Source organism: Physeter macrocephalus, chromosome 2 (genome assembly GCF_002837175.3).
Source record: "Physeter macrocephalus isolate SW-GA chromosome 2, ASM283717v5, whole genome shotgun sequence".
NCBI lineage: Eukaryota > Metazoa > Chordata > Mammalia > Artiodactyla > Physeteridae > Physeter > Physeter macrocephalus.
The window spans coordinates 137,730,076-137,751,369 of NC_041215.1; the positions used below are offsets into that span (position 1 = coordinate 137,730,076).

Genomic DNA, 21,294 nt, shown 5'->3' on the forward strand with positions numbered 1-21,294 from the left:
AGAGAGAGAGAGAGAGAGAGAGAGAGAGAGAGAGAGAGAGCGAGCACGGGAGATGGGGAGAAGAAAACCCCAAGTGGAAGCCAGAGTTGTTTCATAATCTAATCTCAGAAATACATCCCATATGTTTGTGCATTCTATTCATCTGATTCATTTCTATCCCACATGAATACTACACCCCTCACTCCATCCCAGGGCTCCCAAAATCTCATCCCATTTTACTGCATCAGCTCAAAGTCTAGAATCTTATCATTTATCTTAGGCCCAAGTGTGGATGAGGCTCCTCAGGTGTAGTTGCTTAATTATGGCTCACTGAGCACAGTTTTTCTCCATCTGTAGACTTGTAAAGCTAAAGAGAGAAGTTATTTGCATCCCCCCACACCAAGATACAATGGTGGGTCAGGAATAAGATAATGTCTATAGACATTCCTGTACAAAAAGGAAGGAAATGGGAAGCACAAAGGTGTTACTGAACCATAGCAAGTTTGAAATCTAGCTGGGAAATTCTGGAAGTTCCTTAATTATGTCTGGACTGCCTGGGAATAATTCTCTCTGGCTCTTTGCTCTGCCCTCTGGGTTCTCAGTTCTGCTATTTGACCCATCTTTCCTTTTACATGAAAGGTGTAAAATGTTTTTAGCTAAATAGCTCTCTCACCCTGACGTCTGCCAATACACACAATTCCGGGGACCAGAAGGCCTCTCCTCGTTCTGATTTATCACAAAGTTACTGAGGGTCTCCCATCTGGGAACAGCTTAGCTGCAACACTTTGAATTCAGTCAAAGTTTTGGCTGCAGCTGCAATCAGCTGAAAGATCCACTTCCAAGCTCACTCATGTGATTGTGAACAGATGTCAGTTCCTCAATGGATAACTCACTTCCTTGCCAAGTGGATCTCTCTATATGGTGCCTGAGCGTCCTGACAATACGAAAGCTGTCTTACCTCAGAGAAAATGATGAGGGAGACAGAGAAGGAGAGAGAGATAAAGAAAGAGATCAAATGAGAAACCACAGTCTTTACATAACTGACCTATTCTTGGAAGAATCACATCATCACTTCTGCCATGTTCTACTCATTAGAAGGAAGTAACAAAGTTCTCAAGGGAAGGGAACTAAACAAAAGCATGAAACCAGGAGGCAGAGGTCTTCTGGGGGCCATCTTGGAAGTCGCCTACCTACCACACAAATCATAGACTGGAAGAAAAAATATATATACACATATATATTTTGCTACCAGTCCTTATTTAAAACTATAAACATATATAAATATATATGTGGAGAGAGACAGAGAGGAATTACATAATGATAAAGGGGTCAATTCTCTAAGAAGATATAACAAACTTTAATGTGTATGCACCAAACAACAGAGCATCAAAATGCATGAGGCAAATGTTGTAGAACTGCCAGGAGGAATAGATGAATTCATTATTACAGTTGGAGATGTCAACACTCCTCTATCAGAAATGGGTGAATCTAGCTGGCAGAAAATTAGTAAGGACATAGTTGAAAACAACGCTATCAATCAATATAATGGACATCTATAGATCACTTCATCAACAACAGTAAAAGACACATTTTTCTCAAACTTGCTTGGAACATTCACCAAGATAGATCACCTGCTGGTCTGTAAAACACCTTAACAAATTTAAAATAAAAGAAATCTTACAGCTTCTACCCTCAGCCCACAATGGAATAAACTAGAAATCAGTAACAGAAAGATAGCTGGAAAATTTCAAAATACGTGGATATTAAACAACCTACTCCTAAATAACATATGGGTCAAAGAAGAAATCTCAAGAGAAGTTTAAATATATTTTGAACTAAATGAAAATGAAAACACAACTCGTCAGAGTTTGTGGAGTACCGTGAAAGCATATATTAGAATACAAGAAAGATCTACAATCAATCATCTAAGGCTCCACCTTAGGGAAACAGAAAAAGAAGAGAAAATTAAATCCAAAGTAAGCAGGAGGAAAGAAATAATAAAAGTTAGAGCAGAAATTAATGAAATTAAAAGCAGGAAAACAAGAGAGGAAAATAATGAAACCAAAAGTTGGCACTTTGAAAACGTCAATAAAATTGATAAGCCTCTATCCAAGCTAACTAAGAAAAAGAGAAAGAGGACAAAAATTACTAATATCAGAAATGACAAAGAGAACAGAACTACAGATACCATGGACATTAAAAGGATAATAAAAGACCACTAAACCCTATGCCAAACAATTTGACAACCTAGATGAAATGAAATGGACTGATTCCTTGAGAGACTCAATCCTCCAAAACTCACACAAGAAATTGACAACCTTGTTATGGCTGGTATCTTTTAAAGAAATTAAAACAATAATTGATAACCTTCCAAAACAGAAAGCACCAAACCCAGATGGGTTCACTGGTGAATTCTACCAAACATTCAAGACAGAAATTGTGCCAGGGCTCACCGCAAGGAACAGTAGCCCCCGTTCGCCACAACTAGAGAAAGCCCGCATGCAGCAACGAAGACCCAACGCAGCCAAAAGTAAATAATTGATTTTAAAAAAAAGAAATTGTGCCAATTCTCTGTAATTTCTTTCAGAGGCTATAGAAGCAGAGGGAACAATTCCCAACTCATTCTATGAGGCCGGCGTCTTTCTAATACCAAAACGAGATGCAAACATTACATATGAATGGGGGTGGTGGCAAACTTCAGTGCATAAGACAAAGAGCTTTTTTTAAAAATAAATTTGTTTATTTATTTATTTATTTATTTGCGGTGTGCGTGGGCTTCTCATGGCGGTGGCTTCTCTTGTTGTGGAGCACGGGTTCTAGGCGCACGGGCTTCAGTAGTTGCAGCCCGCGAGCTCAGTAGTTGTGGCTCGCAGGCTCTAGAGCGCGGGCTTCGGTAGTTGTGGCGCACGGGATTCGTTGCTCCGCGGCATGTGGGATCTTCCCGGACCAGGGCTCGAACCCGTGTCCCCTGCATTGGCAGGCAGATTCTTAACCACTGCGCCACCAGGGAAGTCCCACAAAGAGTTTTAAAGAAGAAAAAATATTAATGATAATACCTACCTTGCAGAGTGGTTGTAAGGATTAAGTGATAAAATGAGGTAAAGATCGGAGCAGGGAGCCTCACCCACACTAAAGAAGAGCCAGCCACAATCCTCACTCACTAAGGAAGAGCCAGCCACAATCCTCGCTCACAGTATGCTCTCCAAAGCCACGTTGCTTTGACTACACTCTTTGGGACTGTTAACCAGTAACACGCATAGGTCACGGCTCACAGTGAAGTGGAGTTACTAGGGCGGGGTGGGGGGACTTTATCGATTAATGCATTAGTTTTGACTCTGGATTTTGGCCCTTCAAGTCAATGTGAAAGGACGTTGCTCTGTCATTTCCGATTGTCGAGCATCTTGTCAGATGCTGTGGCCATTTGCACGTTTCCATGTATAAATTTTTCATTCCTGTCTTTTGCCCACATTTGCATTAGGTTGCCTGAGTTTTATTGTTGGTGTGTAGGAGTTCTTTATATATTGTGAACGAGTCCTTTGTGAGCTACATATACGGCAACACTCCCACAATTGTAGCTCGACTATTCCTCAATGGCATCTTTTGCTGAGCAGAAATTCTCCATTTTTTCTTGAGCTGGGTGTTTCTATAACCTCCACTTGTGCAGACGGGAAATGCAGAGGTAAGGAAGTTAACGAATTTAGACGTAGAACCACGACCCGGGCCCGAGTGTCCAAAGCAGGGTGCTCCACTACACTGCTCCAGGGTGAAGCGCGCTCTGTTCCCTCAGACGGCCATTCCAGACAGGTCTTGTCACCTCCAAGAGCCTTTCACCTGCAAACTGAGCACATGACCCTCCCCTCTGGAACATTCTGAGGACTTGATGGAATATAAATGCTGTGCTCAAAGTTGGCTTTCAATGAAAGGCATCTTTGGGGCATTATTAGGATCATCGGCAAGATGCTAAGTAAAGAAAAAACACAGCTAACTGTTCCAAATGTTCTTTTCACAGCAGGCTTGGTGGTTTTCCTGTCTCAGCAGCAAAAGTTCCAGCAGGTTTCTTCAACATTTATTTAACTGCTCTGGGCACAGTTGGGGACAGAACTGAGCCTTCCAAGTGACAGGATAAATTAAGTCTCAGCAAAATAAATGTCAAAGTCGAAAGAGTCCAAGGAAACAAATAAGAAACAAACGAACCCGACAGCAGCGGCCAAGGCCTGCCGGCTGGAGCGATCATCGGGCCCATACAGGCCCCTTCCCACAGGAAGCCTCCGCCTGCCCCCACCCCAAGTGCCCTTCCGCGGCGCAGAGCTGTCTCTGTGCTGCCAGGACACGGGCCAGTTCTCAGCGGAGCAGAAAACGCTGCGGTGCGGGGCAGGCTCCCGCTGAAGACGGCCCAGCACGGCTTCCTCCAGGCAAGGCCCACCGGCCTGCAGGTCTCAGCCAGGCCCTGACGGCCTCTCCAAGCTCGGGAATTCAGCCACGAAATCCGTCCCTCCTTTAGAGCTAATGTCCCTGACCTCGAAGGCCAGGCCTTCCTTCTCTGCTTCGGCTGCAAACCGAGGACCAGAGAAAAGGGAGTGGGACCCCAGCTTGGGGCAGACGCAGGAGACAGGCAGAAGAGCCGTGTGAGTGCTGTCCTCCTCCCCAGCACCCCTCACTGCTCCGGGGGCCCCCTCGCCACCCTGCCGGCGGCCCACCTGCCCACCTCTGGGCCCCGCACAGACCTGGGCCGCTCTCCCTCCCTCTCCTGAGGCTCCTTCTCCCATTCACCGCAAAGAATGGGGCCGGCCCCTGGCTGCCTGCCCTCACACCTGCCCTCACACCTTTACACTGTGTTTTCATAGGCTCTTTGCTTACCGTCCTTTCCCACAGGGCTGGGAGCTCCATTTTTGTGAAACGTTCACACACACATCTGATCATATATATATACACACAAGCATCATCATAGCCCGTGGGCTACGGTGGGTGTATAGGAGGTGTACGTGCACACACACACACTCACCCCCAAAATATACCTCTTTACACACCCAACAAGAGGCAAGTTCTATGTATCAGATGAACAGGTATAAATGTGCCAGCTAACAGCCCACCTCCTGCATCTCAGCTTCCCGATCCACAGGGCCCTATGGAACCCCCTCCAGGTCAAAGGCCACTCTGTCTAGGGGGTGCAGGGCTCCCCGTGGTGTGCATGCACCAGTGCTTCTTCGAGCGACGATCGTTCACCGTCTCCATGGTCTGTTGCCAGGAGGGAAAATGCTGGAACCAACCTCCTGTCCTGGTTCCGCCGGGTCTCCAGTCTTCCTCATGGCCACGTCCCATGGTCCCCCCACCCCGCACCAGCGTGGGCAGTCTTCCATCACTCAAAGCCCTTGCCCTCCAGTGAGTAAAGCGGCGCCTTGCCGCCTTAATGGACGTTTACCAACTTCTTGTGATTCTGAGCACCTTTAAGTACTTACTGGCCCTTTGAACTTGTTCTTCTGCAAACTGACTTTTCAGTAACCCGCGCCCATCATTTTCCAACGCGTCACCTCCTTCGTGCCACTTTGTAAAAGTTCTCTACGTCTGCAAGTAAGATCACTTCACCCTTTGTCTGTGAGCCAGGTTTCCTGTCTTCCTTCCAAATCTGCTCGTTGGCTCCTGGCTTTGTGCGCGGTGTCTGCGGAGAGACAATGCAGCCCTTGACGAAGGGCCACGGTCCGGCACCTCTCTGCCGCCCAAACGCTGAGTCACCTGGGGCAAATCACTCGTGCGACCAGAAGACAGTGTTTGTGCAAGGACAGGGACTTAGGGAAGGAAAAAACCCAAGCACAGAGCACACGGCGTTCCTGTGACTCACGAACGTGAAAACAACACCGCAGCTCACGTTCAAGGCACCTGCTCCGCCACACACGGGGCGCTGTTCCGGGTGCAACTCGAATTCACTCAGCGGCCCCTCTCGTACCCGTACGGGGAAGGCGTTCATGGTACCCTCACCTCACAGGCTCAGAGGCCGCGGGTGTCCCGAGACCACCCAGGGGGAGTCACGCTCCAGAGACGCTGTTCATCACAGCCTTGGCCTGAGAGCTCTCCTCTCCCCGCTCCCTTCTCAATCAGAGCCGAGGCCAGGACATTTCTGGGGGCAAAGGAGGGGGCGGTCTTGTTTGGCAGGACCTGTTTGACCCAGGTGAGGTCTGGCCTGTCCCACCTCCGGGGTCTTTGAATGAGGGTCTCACACGGCAGCCTCTCTCTGGCCAGGCGTGACTTGAGAACAAATGGCAGCACTTGAGTCCCAGGCTTTCCCTGTGAGTCACGCGTGGGCAGTTCCTGAGGCCTGGAGTTCGGTGCCCCGGCCCTGAGGGGCCTGGAGCCCCGAGGCACCGGCGTGGAGCCCCGGGCAGGCGCTCTGCACCCCTCTGGGCCAGTCGTCTCCCCTCCCAGCAGCAGGACTCGGTTACTACGCCGTCGTCTGTTTACATGGATCAGACACGCACCGAGCACATGCCACGTGGAGGACACTCTGCTCAACTGCGGGGACAAAGGGACCAGCCGTCTTCTAGCGCAGTCACCCTGCAGGTCAGCTGACTGTCCTGGACATCACTCCACTGTCCGCTCCCCTGGACAACCTCTCTGACCGCAGAACACTTGCTGTTTCCACGGAATCACACTCCCTCGTGACGAAAGCCATTAAAGCCACTTATGAGCAGTTTATTTTGTGACTTATCAGATAATAATTATTCACACACAACACGGGCACCTAAAAGACCCCTCAGCGCGGCCGTGACCATTCAGTACTGACCCCGGCTTGATGCTGGGGGTGGACGAGTGACATGGAGGCCTGAGGACGCTCGTGGAGAAGCCGCTCGTCCCGCGAGCCTTGTCGGGGAGGAGCGAGGGCAGAGCTCTGCGGGGCCTCGCCCTCTGCCCCCTGCTGAGGCCCGACCTCTTGAGACTCAGGCTCCAACAGCCGGTGGAAAGGCCCAGCGCCCGAAGGCCCACCTCTGGCCTCCTGAGGGACAAAGGAGCTTTTTATTTTAGCACCCTTTTCTCAGCACTTTCTCATCTTGGCTCCAAGCAGAATTCACAGCAGTAAATTTTCTAAAGTCAATAGCGTGGCTTCTTAAAAATGTGACTTGTTTTGGAAGTGCCCCTAACCCAGATGCTCAGCGTTCGTCCAAGAATTCAGAGGCCTGCCGCCTCTCCCTGGCGGCTTCCTGAGCATCTTTCTACTCAACAAGAGGCCAGTGCAAAGGCTGACCGTGAGATGAACGCTTTCCCTCTACCCGGGAGGAAGGAGAACTCTAAGGGCAGGGGAAGTAGATGGTTTCTTCAAAGGCCATGACTGAAGTCCTCAAACAGCTCAAAGCATCACAACAGTTCTATTCTCCAATTACCTCCCCAAACCCAGATTCTCAAAAACCAAAGCCTGTATAACCCACGCGCTTGATCACGTGGTTTAGGAAGGGCTCCCTTCATTGGAATCCTAACTTCCAAGAGCCCACAGCTTCACAAGGATCCAAAACACCCACGTTAGCAGATAATGCTCTCCAGGTCCCCACCACAGCTACCGCGCGACGGTCCCCCACGCGCACCCTCCCCTGGAGGAAAGGGCCTTCCCGATCCTGCGAGCTGTGAGTGGGCGCTGCTCTCCTGGCTCTCAGCGAGAAGCGCGGATACTGCCGACGGGCCAGGGGGTGGGACGGACAGAGGGTGCGCCAATCAGAGGCCTCCTGAGTGCTTGCTGTGGACCCTCGACCCCCAACGGGGTGGCGCTGGCAGCGGAAGAGCCGGGCACCGTGGGAACCACACTTCCTGTGTGGACAAAGACCTCCTGGGCCAAAGGAGCCAACAGGCAGGGTGCGATCAGAGGTGGCCTGAGTCCCGGGGTCCTCTGCTCGCCTGCCTTTCCACAGCTTCCCAACAAATTCTTATTCTTTCACTTCCAAGGATGCCAATGCAGAATGCTTCCTTCCTTTCTCTTCTCCAGCCCTAGGAGTCTCCCTCGCCTTCAGCCCATTCTTCTTCCAGTGGCCGCGGGCACTCCGGCCAGAGTCGTGCTTTGCCTTCCTCGGGTTCTGCAACCAGCTGGCCTGCGGTGGAAGGTGGCACAGCTTCCCTCTGCCGCAGGCTTTCCAGACCGGCACGCAGGCCAATCTCTGTGATCCTGGCAGTTAGGAACAGAAAGTGAAAAAACCGTGTTTTGTCACTGTGAGTGAAAACACATTATGGACAATGGTTGGAGTTTCTTCGTCAAAGGTATGAGCATCTCCTGAGGTAGCCACCCCTCCCTAAGGGTGCCGGCCAAGTCACAGCGAGAGGAGGAAGACAAAAAGTGACTTGGAACCTCGGCCTCACGGTACTGAGGAAGCTGCAAGCGTTCTGTGAAAGCAAAGGAGGCCTAGAGCCTAGCGCCTAAGAAGAGGCCTAAGTATGTGCAAAAGACCCGTGCACGCACACGTGCGCACACACACACAGCTGACATTCACTGAGCACCAGACTGGTCTGAAACTCTAAGGCCAACACGGAGCCCTGTGGGGTCCTTCAGCCTCAGCCTGGGAGGGACAGGCCAACTCCTCACTCGGGCCCACGGCAACCCTTCCTTTGCCTTAGCTCACTCCTTCCTGCTGAAGACCACAGACCCTAGAACTAGAAGGCACCTCGGGGGCCAAGAGCTTTGTTTACCGACGAGGAACAGAGACCTGAGGCAGGGGAGCTGATGGGGCACGACCACGGCTCCTCGGTGACATGCTGAACGCAGGGACAACTCGGGGCCGTCCCCGGCCTGAGCTGTCACCACACCCTCATATTTACGTAAACCTCAACTGAGCTGGCTGCAGGGCAACCACCCGCCGGCTGAGAACTCACCCAAATGCCCAGGTGTTCCCCACAGAACCTTCCGGGCCTGCTTTGAGGAACCCGCTGAGGAAACCTAACTGCCTGTGACTTGACCTCAAGAACAAGCAGATGTCTCTCCACCTAAAGTCAGACCGTGCAGCTTGCCTGGAGGCCCTGTCACTCTGGCTGCAGATCTGAGCTGTGAGTCTGACACAGATGCAGCCCCGAATCCCGACACAGGGCAAGGCTTCAAATGAAGGGTGTGCCCGCTTTCTCCCAAGCTGGTCTTTCCAAGGACGCTGCCCTCGTGTCAGCCCCTTGAGCCACGCTAGGTGACTGGCCTCCCTCCCGGGGGCCGAGCTCCATCAGGACGGGCCTGCTAAGTGGCAGAAGCCCACTCGACACTCATGAGAAAACAGGCAAAGGGAACGTCTCGTTCTGTTTAAAATCTCACCTGGTCTTCGGCGAAATGCCTTTCATAACCAGGCCATCGAGGGGCTCCGTTCGGCGCTTCTCACGGGGAAGGTCAGCACATCCCGACTCATCTAAGTGGCTCTGCTCGCCTCTGGGCCGTGGGGACCGAGGAAGCCGTGTGCCCTGGGCCGTTCCTTACCGAAGAAACATTCTTCACTTCGAGACTGATATGAAGTAGTAATCTTAGTGTTTACAACCATTATCAATCGCTGAGCTGGACCAGCAGGAAACTTCCCCCGTAGGCGCTGCGCTCTCCTTTGAGACGGACCAATGCACACATTTCTCAGGTAGGAGGCGTCGCTTTCAGAGTCATTATCGAGTTGCCCTGCTTCTTCAAGCCTCAGATTTGGGGACAGCAGCTGCTCTGACGTTAGGAGGGGAAACACGCAGCTACATGTGCCTCCAGGGGAGGGATGGGACCCGAGTAAGGTCTCACAGGCACTTCCAGGAGCCGGCCTGCACCACTCACGGGTCTAACACAAAGCCCACGTTAGCAACCGCGAGCTGTCAGAATTACTCAAGGCCACAAAGCAAAAAGTGCACCATGTATCTCTATGCTGAGACTGTTTCTCTTAGCATGGAACACAGGCATGCATGTACACATATGCACAAGGAGACGTCTAGGGATTGTAATATTCACTCAAAAATGCAAGCATTAAAATCACCCTGCAAGTAATGACAGCACTTTTTTTAATTGAATTTAAGGACCGAAGGCAGCCACACCCAGAGATGAACAGCCTCAGCCAGATGGTTAAAACCGTCTGGATGCTTCCTCGTCACCATCCCCTGATTCCAAGTGCTTTCCACAAGTTCTCCGGAACCATCTAAAACTGTCCTTTGGGGCGATCCAACCACACCACGGCATGGCAAAGCCTGAGCAAGCGCTGCACCGCCGGACACACCTCACTGGATATCATCGTCATCAAAGAGATCTTCAAAATCTACAAAATGAACCAGACCACACATTGATGGGGCACACGAGGTCTACAGCTGAGGAAATAACTATAAAGTGAGTTATACGGTCATTCAAAACTAGAGAGAAAACAGTGAACAATCTGATACAGGACTTTTCCCAGGACAGGCTCTCAATTTCATCCAACCGGGGCTCATACAGTCCAAAGGGACAGTAGTCCAGAGTGCACCTTCACTCTTGTTTCTACTTTGATGACGATCTTAAGAAAACGCACGAGGGAGTGTTCCGGATCACGTGGGCGACCCCTCACAGCCGTGACTGCGTGCCCGTGAGTACGGCCAGGGCTCTGCTCTCGCCAACGCTGCGTGGAGGGCAGGGAGGTGGGCTGAAGCTGCCTGAGGCTCGCAGCCGTGAGCAGGAAACTGCAGAGCTGGGGGGAGAAAGGTGGCGGGGGGACAGAGCCCTGTGAGAACGACTCCCTTTAAGAGAGTCTGACCTATAGTTAAGCTTGAGAAACACAGCCTGAGCCCATTCCCACTAGAAGAAACGCCAGAAATTCACAGCGCACTGCATCCTGCGAGGGGGTCAAAGCCAAACTCGTGGTTATGTGGTCCTTCTGTTTACTTCTCTGTATATTTTCTACATCCCCACCACGGGTATGTGTCACTTTCACAAGAGGAGAAAAACCCACTCATGCGTACCGTGCACTGAGAACGTGCAGAGTAAACAGAGAGCCAGAAAGAGGGCGGTCGGTCCCCACAGCCCTGCTCCCCGGGGGGAGGCGGCACCCAGGCACCTCCTGCCCCGCGGTGGGCCCCCAGCCCCGCCCCGCCCCGCCCCCCGGACCGTCCCACCGGCGCCCGCCTCTCCCACCGCCTGGCCTGGCCTGTGGTCCCGCAGCTCCACCACTCTCCCCAGCCCCCAGCCCTGCGGGTGCCGCCTCCTGAGAGCTGCCTCAGGATGTGCCCCTGGCAACCCTGCGCCCACCTGTCAGGGCTCTCGTCCCCGAGCTGTCCCGGCCCACCCCCCGTCCGGTGCTCCCATTTTGTAAAACACGGAGCGCGCAGAGCAAACCTCGTTCAGGGTTTGAACTCCGCCGCCGAGGGGACAACAGGCCATCACAACCTATCTGTTCAGTCAATGAGTGAAAAGGACTAAGGACAAGTCCTTCCAAACGCCACTCGGCTTTCTCGCGGGGAACGGCTTCCTGCACACCTGGGCCGTCACAACCTGCCGGGGCAACGTCTGCTCGCCTACGCTCCTCCTCTTCCCGGCCGGACTCGGACTCGGAGGGAGAAGCGCCCTCATCGGCTCCCGTGCTCACCTGGCCTGGTGGCCTGGGTCCTTCTCACGGGTGCTCTGTCAGAATTAAAGGGCTGTTGGTGGAAATCACGTGACCCTGAACCCTAGAACACAGCCAACTGTCTCCAAGCCCCGGCTGGCAGAGGAGGAGGGGGGCTTGCAAGGAGACCATCAAAATGTGAGTGGATCGTGCCGTACCGGGGACCACACACCCCTACCCGGGTGAGGTCCTAGCGGCGGCTCTGCATCCCGTGCTCCCCACACCTGCTCCCCCGGAGAACTTCACAGACGTCACCCCCCTCAGTCCTGCGGGGACGTTGCCTGCGGAGAGCAGCTGGGCTCCCCGGGAAGGCTGCCCGCACGCAGCAGCCTGGCTTCTCTCGTTAGGCGACAACTGCCTGAAAAGCAGCCAGATAAAACAACACGGGCTCGGGCGCCAGAGGTTTGGGGCCCCTGAAAACCGACATGGCAAGGTAACGTCCTAGCTGCCGCTAACCAGTGACAAAAGTTCTCTGTAGTGGCAGGCACCCTGGATGAGAGACGGATGGATGAGAAGAGATAACTCTCCCAAGAAAGCGATCTTGTGTTTCTCCTTATGATTTAACCCTTGGCAGGGATGAGTATACTCTACAGGAACAAGGCCTTAAGAAACCAGAAGGGAACACGAGAAGTACTCCCTCAAACGTATATGAAGATTTCCTATGAAGTAAGTTTCTCACTGTTTATTTGGTAAAACTCCACCCATGTTCCTGAAACTAGCGTTAAACCCTTAAATGCGAACAGCTCCCGGTTTCAGAGCAAAGGGGCGGAGAAGAGCAGGAGTGTGGCTGTCACTCTGCACAGGCGGCCCAGGGGACAAGAACCCAGTGGCAAACAGGGAGAGGAAAGCAAACCAGCCATCGGGAGAGAGGGGAGACGAGAAAGCCAGACGGACCAGACCCTGCTACAGTTTCAGGTGTCCAAGGGCACGTTCATGGCTCAAACTCAACAACTGGAACGTAAGACTGGAAGCTTTTTTCCCTCCTGAAAAACAGGACTGCACGGCGTTCCAAGAGTGGCACAGGATCTGGCCTTTACTGGTCTACGATCCAAGTCACTCATGTCACAAAGTTGCTCCACTGCATAACTTGCAGAAGAAGCAGATTAAAACTGGCAAGCCAAGCCCAGCGTCCTTACCATTAAAAAAGTCCGCGTGAACTGCCTTTTCATTGGCCGCCAAGTCCATCAGGAGCCCAGTGCTGCCTCCTGCCTGGGGAGAGAAAGGAAAGCTCATGTCAGCGGGTTTTCCGAGAGAACGAGTGGTGTAAGTGCCGCGCAGGCCGCACACCACTCCTGGGCAGAAAGCGTCCAGGTCAGAGACAAAATTTAGTCCCAGGGAAGGGAGGGAGTGGGAGCAGAGGTGGGGAGGCGGCGCTCCAAGGGATCACGGTGAGGGTGCGCAGTCGGCCGTCCCTAGACTCCTCTCGCCTTTTACGGAGAGGCCTGCCGCTGCCCCAACAGCAGCGCTGCCGGGCACCTGGACAAGCGGCCCCGAGCGCGCGCCAAACTGAGCCTGACCCCTGCTCTGCTCTGGACCGCCCCTGCTGCTTGTCAGAGTTGAACCGTTTCCCCTGAGAAACTGACCTGCGCCCTGGGGTTCTGGGGACGGGGGGGGGCCATCACGGGCCTTGCCCCTGCCACCACACAACGCCGCAAGCAGAGCTGGGCAACGTGGCGAGGGTTCTGGGCCTCTTTTAGAGTCACGTGGTGACAGCTAGAGCAGAGGCCTCTGGTGGCAGCACCCTGGACGGCTGGCCCACAGGCCCTGCTGCCACCCTGACTCCCAACCGCCCCCGGGCTGTCTGCCCTGCCTCTTGCTGGCTCAAAAGGGCGTCCTCCCTTAGCAGCGGGGACTCTCAGAGCCTCCCTTCCCTCCTCAGGCGCCCTCCCCGGCCCGTCCCCACAGGAAGCTGCGCAGATTCTACCTGTGACACAGCTGCGGAGTTTGCGCCTACCTCCCTCTGGAGGCACTGCCTTCACTGAGGCACTGCCTTCATTCAGACCCTCCTCGCGCCCCCCCCCGTCCCCGTTTGTACTGCCCCACTCTCTCACCCCAAACCCTCCAGAGCGACAGCGCCACGAATCAGTCGGAACCGTCACTCCGCACCTTAAAGCCCTCCAGGGACTCCACGCTGGCCTAAGGTAGTGCCTGGAGCACTGGTCTGAGGAGCAGGGGGTGAGCGCAGGTGCCTCGGAACTGGGGTGCAGAGGGCCCACCTGTCCCAGGACGGCTACAGGCGATGCACCATCTGCCCCCCAACCCCGCCTGCCCGGCTCCATCCCATTCCCGCTCTCCCAGGCACGACCTGCCCTCCCCTAGACCCTGCAGGCCTCGCTCCCGCTCCCGCTCCCGCCAGGCCTCGCCCCTACGCCCCAGCGCGCCGCCAGCATCTGGCTGCAGCCAGCTACTCTCCTAAGCCTTCGCTAGGCCACCCCAAAGCCCGGGGGCTTCTATCAACCCGCACCGCCTTTTGATGCACTTAGAATTGGCAAACGGCGTCTCCCTGTGCTCCCGGGACGTCCAGGAGCACACAGAATGGGTCTGTCCCCGCTGAGGTTTGAGAAGGAGAAATCGAGGTCCGGACCCCGCGAAGCCGGCCTGACACTCCGAGCTCACACCACCAACACCAGACAGGAACGCCCTGTGCCCAGAGGATGGGGTGACACAACGACCCTGCGCAACTGCGGGAGAGACCCGGGCCCCGCGCGGAGCACGGACCTGCCAGGCGCCCCTCTCCCCCGCTCCGCGAGCTGGCGGCCGCTTCGTTCCCAAAGGCCGTTGGTCAGCCGGGCTCTCGTCTTCCCTCCTCCCAGACGGGGGACTCGACCCCGCCGCGCCACAGCACGCCATCCCGGCCGGGGCCCACTTCCTCCCCCAGCACCTGGCACGAGCTCAGCCCCTTCCCCGGGGTCCCCACCAACCGCCCCTGCGGGGCTCCAGGCCGCGGGCACCGACGCTCACCGCAACCCCGGCCCGTAGCCATCCCGGCCGCCACCTCACTGGGTTCCCGGAGGCCCCATTCTCTCGCCCGAGGTAGGAACCGCCAGGACGGCGAGCGCGCCCGCGTAGGCCGCCGCCTTCTCTCGCCCCAGACCCGGCCCGCGCCCGACAGCTGGCCTTGGCTCCGCTCCCGCCCGGCCCGGCGCCGCCCGCCTCACCTCGTCCAGATCCACGTAGGGCCCCGCGCCCTCGGGAAACATCTCGTCTACCGCCGGCTTCATCTCCTCCTGCAGCACCGGCGTCCCCGACTCACTTCCGGCCCGCTGAGGCCCTCTTCCGGTGCAAGCCCCGCCGTGGCAAGTCTAGACGCGAGAGGGCGTCCGACTCTATGGTTTCCTCCCCCACCATCTGGCAGGTCTAGCCGCCGGAGGACTTCCACACTATGGTCCCCTCCTCCATTAGTCGGGGCGGGCAGGACTGGCCTGGTTGGGGCTGGGGTGGGCAGGGTCTCCGCGTGGCTGTCAGCACACAAGGGAAGCTGCTCTGTGACTTCACCGCGGCCACAGACAGTCTGGACATAAGGGCCTGGCACTGACAGGTGCCCAGGAAATACCCATTAAATAGTATGAGAGGGTAACAGAGTAAAAAGGCAACCCACAGAATGGGAGAAGATATTTGCAAACCATATAGCTGATAAGGGGTTAATATACAGAATGTACAGAGAACTCCTAAAATTCAACAACAGAAAACAAGGAGTCTGATTAAAAAATCAGCAAAGGACTCGAATAGACATTTATCCAAAGCAGATTTATAAATGGCCAATAAACCCACGAAAAGATGTTCAACATCACTGATCATCAGAGAAAGGCAAACCAAAACACAATGAGTTACCACCCCACATCTATCGGGATGACTACTGTCCAAACCCCAGAAAATACCAAATGTTAGCAAGGATGTGGGGAAATTGGAACCCTTGTACACTGTTAGTTGGAATGTAAAATGGTGCTGCTATTGTTGAAAACAGTATGGAGGTTCCTCAAAAGTTAAACATAGATTTACCATATGGTCCAGGATTCCACTCTGGGCATATATCCAAAAGAATTGACAGCAGGGTCTCGAAGAGATATTTGTACACCCACGTTCACAGCAACATTCTTCACAATGGCTAAAATGTGAAAGAACTCAGGTAGGTATCCATCAACATTTGAATGGCTGAGCAAAATGTGGTCCATCCATACAGGGGAATATTATTCAGCCTTTAAAAGGAAGGAAATTCTAACAGCCGCTCCAGTGTGGATGAACCTTGAGGACATTATGCTTAGTGAAATCTCCAAAAGACAAATACTGTATGATTCCGCTTATATGAGGTACTCAGAGTAATCAAATTCATAGAGACAGAAAGTAGGATGGTGCTGGGGGAGGGAGAGGGGGAGTTAGTGCTTAATGGGAAGAAGAAACAGCCTGGAGATGGATGGTGATAATGGTTGCATAACAATGTGAATGCACGTAATGCATCTCAAAAATAGTTGACAGTAAATGTTACGTTGTATGTATTTTATCATAAGTTTTTAAAAAGAACGTGAATGAGAGAGAAGCGAGGGCGGGAGGGAGAGGGGAAGGGATGGTGGGGAAGGAGAGCATGAGATATCTGAGCTAGACTTTTAGAAGTAGGTAGGCTTAGGGGCTGGGCTGCCAGAGAAGTGGGGGTGGGGAGGGGGAGGGGGAGGGTGGTTCCAGGGAGACGGGGAAATGAGCCTAGATTGAGCAGGGATTGTGGCCCCGGGTCAGGCGTGGGTGGACAGCGCAGGGCCAAGGGAGAAGGGAAAGTGACTGGCCGGGTGGGTGAGCCTCCAATGTCACCATGACACGAGTCACCCCAAGTGCCCGAGGCAAAGTGAGTCCCGTGAAGCCTGAGTCCATGGTACCAGCCAACTCCCCTTCTGAGTAGTTTCAAAGCACAGGGACCCCCATTCCTGTGGAGGGGTGAGGTCTCCAGGAGAGCGGGGCACAGAGCCCACCCCAGGGGACGCTGATGTTTATGGAGGAGCAGAGCCACGACAGTGATGTCACAGAGGTGGAAGGACAGGGTCGGATTGGGGGACCCCGAGAGCACCAGGGGATTGGGGTTGTCGCTGGGTGATCACATCCAGACCATACCCTTTGAGAGTGAGAGGGACCCTATTGGTGACTGCTCCTGGACAACAGGTGTGGACACAGAATGTCGCTGGCCGTCCGCCGTATCAGTAAACAAAGGATGCTGAGGCCATCAGGCCATCAGCCTCTGCAGCGGCTCCCACGGTGCCCCCTGAGAGGATTCAGGGTGGAGGAAAGCAGGATCCTGGCCCTAGATAGTTAAGGTGCACCTCAGAGGAATGATTTCAGTGAGCCCAGACGCTTGCATCTTCCCACACATAGAAAAGCACTAAATTCATTAACTTGAGATTTCTGGTTTTCTTTAATTAGCAGGGATCTTTTGATGTCCCAACTACCTAGTCTTTTTGGGCAAAAACTATAGATCCTGGCTCCTCCCTTCCCTCTTCAGGACCATCCGATCTGAGAGGCTGTCTCCTGAGCTTAAGTCCTCAGTATGCCTGCCAAATAAAACATAATATTCTCAACTTTTCGGTTGTGCGTTTCTTTCAGTCGACAGGGGCATTGACTGCTGGGCACAGCGGCCGTGTGGTCCCCCAGGCCGCCAGCGGCCGAGGCAGGGATGAGGAGACAGTGGCTGCCGGTGGTGCTTGTTGGTAGCGAGCATCGAGGGGTGAAGCCGGCCGAGGACGTGGGGCAGGAAGTGGAGGGGGTCCCCCGCCACCAGGTCTGACTGTGAAGGGGAACCAAGAGGGGTGCACAGAAGAGAAATGAAGCCGTGTGTGCTCAGGTGAACAGAGAGGGTCACAGCCAAACCTGAGTCCTAAATGGGGAGCCAGGTGCCCCCGGGGCCACAGGGCAGGCAGGTAGGGCATCTGCTCAGGGTGGCTTGAGGGTGGGGCTTTCTTCTTCTGAGAACAGAAGGAGGGCAGCTAGCTGGGGCTTTGAAGACACGTAATAATGCACCTGTGTGTCTTGGGTGGTCATGTGTGTGTCCAAGAGGGGACACAGCTCTGGCCGGGGCCCCCCAGGGACTTCCCCGGAAGGCACACGGGAGGCAGTCCTTCGAGCACTTTTGAGGGGCATCTAGAGCCGTCATTCTCCAATGCTTGACGTAACCGGGTGCAGGAAAATCCGAGTGGCATGTAAATGACCAGACACACGCACGCACATGCATGAATTAACACACAGGTCCGCACCGTGTCCAGGGGGCGAGGGTGCCTTTCGTCTGGTACGTTTGGTCAAGGCCCAGCTGCCACAAGTGGACTCTCATAGGAGTCGGGACTTGTGTGTGTGTGTGTGTGTGTGTGTGTGTGTGTGTGCAGTTAATTTACAGAAACCAAACTCAGACCAGCTCAAGGGGGAAAAGAAACAAAGAATGTACTGGTTTTTCCCAAAGCGACAGGCTGGGCCAACAGATTCTTCCTCTTTCACACTGAAGCCTGGACACAGGGAGGGAAGCTACCCATTGACCACAGGAGGTGGAGACAGAGGTGAGGGCAGGAAGCCTTGCTGGACGGCTGGGGCCAGTGGCAGCCACTGCCTGGGCACCGCGGCCCCCTCCCCTCCCCCTCCCAGGCCCCTCCCAGCACAGCTGGGTGTCCATGCCAGGGTCCCGGGAGAGAACTCGCAGAATAACGCCTACTTCTCACTCACCTTAAGGGACAGCCCGCAGACCCCTGAGGCTGCACACAGGATGGAATTCATTCCCATCACGTATTTCCAACGAACAGAACACGCGGCTCACGAGTTTCACAAAACCTTACAAAATTCTTATTATGTGTAATGGTTTCTGCGGTTAGATGCTAGTACAAATACTACTGTCTAAAGTTAAATAGGAAGTATTTTCTGTTATTTTATTTTAAAAGAAAAGCAGGTTGCAGCCCATTAAACCGATTTCTTCGCCATCTGATGGGGTGTGGTCCAAAGCTCGTGCGCCCTGGCTGTGCCCAGGGCAGGCAGCCCCACTCCCCCCAAGTCCCCGAATCTGCACTGCTGGTGGTCGTGTTTTGGGGGCCCTTCTGCCTGCAGACCCAGCGCCCAGGCACCCGGCGAGCCCCGCAGACCGGCTGCCCCGGTGTGAGTTGAGCGTGAGGGGTGGAGCCCCGGCAGGGCGCCCAGCCCAGGGAGGCCGCTGTGGGTCTGCCTGCTGTCCAGCTCGGTGGCGGGGGGGGAGGGGGTGTTCCCGGGGCGCCGCTGCCTGGATGGGACCTGGGTCCCGCCAACAAGCCAGGCAGTTACCTGGTGTCCGCTTGCCTCAGTTTCCCCACCTACGCTCCGGGGATCCTCCTAGGGTCGGTGTGAGGACAGGGGGAGTCACAGTTGGTGCTCTGGGGACAGAAACCAGGCACAGGCCTTTCTAAGAAGGGTCCCCTGATGGTCAAGAGGGGCCAGGCTGATTTGTCAAAGGAGGGAGTGAGTGGAGCAGAGTGCAGATGCTTCTCCAAAGAAAACCACGAAGACCACCACATGCGTCGTGCGTTCCAGTCAGGAGTTTATTCGGTATGAGGCCGGCCCGACTCCCGCGCGTGGGGGCCCCCCGCCCCAATGCTCACTCCTCCCTGTAGGGGACGTGGAAGCCCAGGGTGGTCCCCAGCGGGAAGTGGGCGAAGAAGGTGCGGGCCATGTCCTCCAGCTGGGGGTAGGCCCCCAGGGCGCTGAAAGTGTGCACATAGTTCCAGAAGTCGGACGTGGAGAAAGGCCAGTAGGGCATGGCGGGCAGCTCGGCGTAGGGGTCTGGAGGGAGGGCAACCTTGCTCAGGGGCTGGCCCACCCGGAGCCGCGCGGAGGCACCGAGCCTGGTCATCCTCGGAGCGGCTGCGGGTGACACCAGCCCCGGCCCTCGGGACTCCGGGCCTGCGGGACGGAGGAGGGGAGAAGGGCGGGGTCTGGCCCACCCTGCAGGCACCGAGCGGGACTGAGTCTCACGGTCATCCGGCTGGGATTCGGAGGGGACCACAGCCCCCAGCCTGCGCCCAGGTGGGACTAGGGGCCTGAGATGAGAATGCAGGGGTCCTCGGGGGCGCAGAGGGTCCCTCCTGCCCGCTGTGTCCCCAGCGGCGGGAGGACAGGCCCAGGGCAGAGGCTCCAGTCCCTCTCTGCCTGTGCGGCTCAGCCTCCACCTGACCCGGGTCTCCCACTTCCCCCGCTCTGGACCAGAGGCCAGCCCCCACCCGGCCACTCTTCTTCCCCACTGCCCCCCAGACACGCGAGACCGGGAACAGGAAAGCGATACGGTACCTCCTTCCTCCTGCACCGGCTTGGCCCCTGCGAGGGAAGGGAGAGAAGTCACCCCAGAGGCCCCCAGGAAGGACCTCACCACCCACCGGTACCCCAGTGCCCGGACAGGACAGCCCAGGAGGACAGGCAGCCCCTCACCTGCCAGGGGTCCCAGCAGGAGGCAGAGGGCCAGCCCGGGCACCAGGCAGGTCTTCATCTTCCCCAGGCTTGTCGCCCACCGACCGATGGTGCCCAGGGCCACCTGCGGCAGGAGGGACCCGGACAGGTGAGACCACCCTCCCCTCGGACCGCCGCTTCTCCCCGCCGCCCACAAGCGGGCCACTCCTGGGAAAACAGCTCTGGTGAAAAGAGAAGCTACCAGTGTTTTCAGGACAATTTCCACTTCAGTGGCTTCAGACCGTTCTTCTGAGGCTAAAGCCCCGAGGCAGAATCAGTTGGCCTTATTGAATGTAACTATTTAAGGAATGTCCCCCCCGCCCCGCATCTGCCCTCCCCAGAGGTTACCTTGCAGCTGCCGTCCCCCCGCCGTGTAGCCTGAAGGGCATCTGCTGCCAGCGTACAGGCTCCTCTTTATAAAAGGCCAGGGACAGGGGGCAGACGTCACCTCCGTGAACCTTCAAACTGAATATTTCATCCCCGCCCAGAGGACTGAGGGCTTCTGTGACCCTGCTGGCAGCCAGCTCCCAGGAGTCCACTTTCGGGAATCTGATCCAGAGATCAAATTTGGAGAAAAACATTTTTGCACAGGCCTAAGATTTTTAGGATTGAATTCAACATTGGTACTCAAAATAAACCCAATTTCCTTTCTACCAGGAGAGAAAGCCATTCTGACACCGGGGCTGCGATGCCCCCCCTGTGGGAACAGGGCAATCACTGAGCTGCCCCAGGGACAGGCGGGCAGGACGGGACCCTCGGGGAGCCAACAGCAGCCCCGCCGACGGGTCACCGTTCAGCAGAGGGACAGACAGGAAACGAGGGTGTCCAGCCTGGTGTCCCACCTCCAGACTGGCGCCTCCTGGCTTATAAGCAGTGATTAAGCCTGTCGCCACGCAAGACAGCTCCCTAGCGGGTGACCATTACAGCTTACTCAGGTGTTAGGGGACTAGCCCCCAGACGGGCAGGAAGGACGTCTTCTGGCAAAGAAGCCCCAGCAGAATTTAGGGGTTCGAGTCCCCGGCTCCGCCAGAATCTGCTCACACGGCCCCCCCCCAAGTGAGGAGGGGCTATTCTTCCCCCCAAAATGCGCAGACTTTCAGAGATGGGACCCGAGAGTCGTCTGTTCAACCTGCCTGTGATGCGGCCACACACCAGGCTGAACTTTGGGTTTTATTTTCCGAAGTCGGACCCTGTGCCTCCAAGAGAGAAGTGGGCACTTGGTAACTGTGTCGGGGTCCCCAAAACCTCTCCCAGCTTTGCTAGGGGGACCCCCAGGATTCAGCAGAGGCCGTGCTCACAGCTGGATTCAGGACAGAGAAAGGATGCAAAGAAACATCAGTAAAAGGAA

At 55.2% G+C, this 21,294-nt stretch overlaps 2 protein-coding genes across 2 annotated transcripts; both read right to left on the minus strand.

Moving 5' to 3' along the window:
- Nucleotides 1–9,937: 9,937 nt before the first annotated feature.
- On the minus strand, nt 9,938–14,818 carry COPS9 (COP9 signalosome subunit 9). The gene is made up of 3 exons (XM_007109114.4): nt 14,678–14,818; nt 12,656–12,728; nt 9,938–10,205 (listed from the first exon to the last, which is right to left on the minus strand). Exons 1-3 carry the CDS (start codon nt 14,738–14,740, stop codon nt 10,168–10,170), a joined length of 174 nt encoding a protein of 57 aa, XP_007109176.1. The 5' UTR covers nt 14,741–14,818; the 3' UTR covers nt 9,938–10,167.
- A 4,283-nt stretch (nt 14,819–19,101) lies between these two features.
- Nucleotides 19,102–19,986, minus strand: OTOS (otospiralin). The gene is made up of 3 exons (XM_007109113.1): nt 19,929–19,986; nt 19,791–19,817; nt 19,102–19,286 (listed from the first exon to the last, which is right to left on the minus strand). The coding sequence occupies exons 1-3, from the start codon at nt 19,984–19,986 to the stop codon at nt 19,102–19,104; spliced, it is 270 nt and encodes an 89-aa protein (XP_007109175.1).
- Nucleotides 19,987–21,294: the final 1,308 nt, after the last annotated feature.

Excerpts from the sequence above, each read along its gene's own strand:
- OTOS (XM_007109113.1), bottom strand. The coding sequence starts at position 19,986 with ATGAAGACCTGCCTGGTGCCCGGGCTGGCCCTCTGCCTCCTGCTGGGA. Across the intron at positions 19,818-19,928 it reads CCTGCTGGGACCCCTGGCAG|GGGCCAAGCCGGTGCAGGAG; the intron begins GTGAGGGGCTGC and ends CTTCCCTCGCAG. Across the intron at positions 19,287-19,790 it reads GCCGGTGCAGGAGGAAGGAG|ACCCCTACGCCGAGCTGCCC; the intron begins GTACCGTATCGC and ends CCCTCCCTCCAG.
- COPS9 (XM_007109114.4), bottom strand. The coding sequence starts at position 14,740 with ATGAAGCCGGCGGTAGACGAGATGTTTCCCGAGGGCGCGGGGCCCTAC. Across the intron at positions 12,729-14,677 it reads CCTACGTGGATCTGGACGAG|GCAGGAGGCAGCACTGGGCT; the intron begins GTGAGGCGGGCG and ends TTCTCTCCCCAG. Across the intron at positions 10,206-12,655 it reads TCACGCGGACTTTTTTAATG|ATTTTGAAGATCTCTTTGAT; the intron begins GTAAGGACGCTG and ends TTCATTTTGTAG.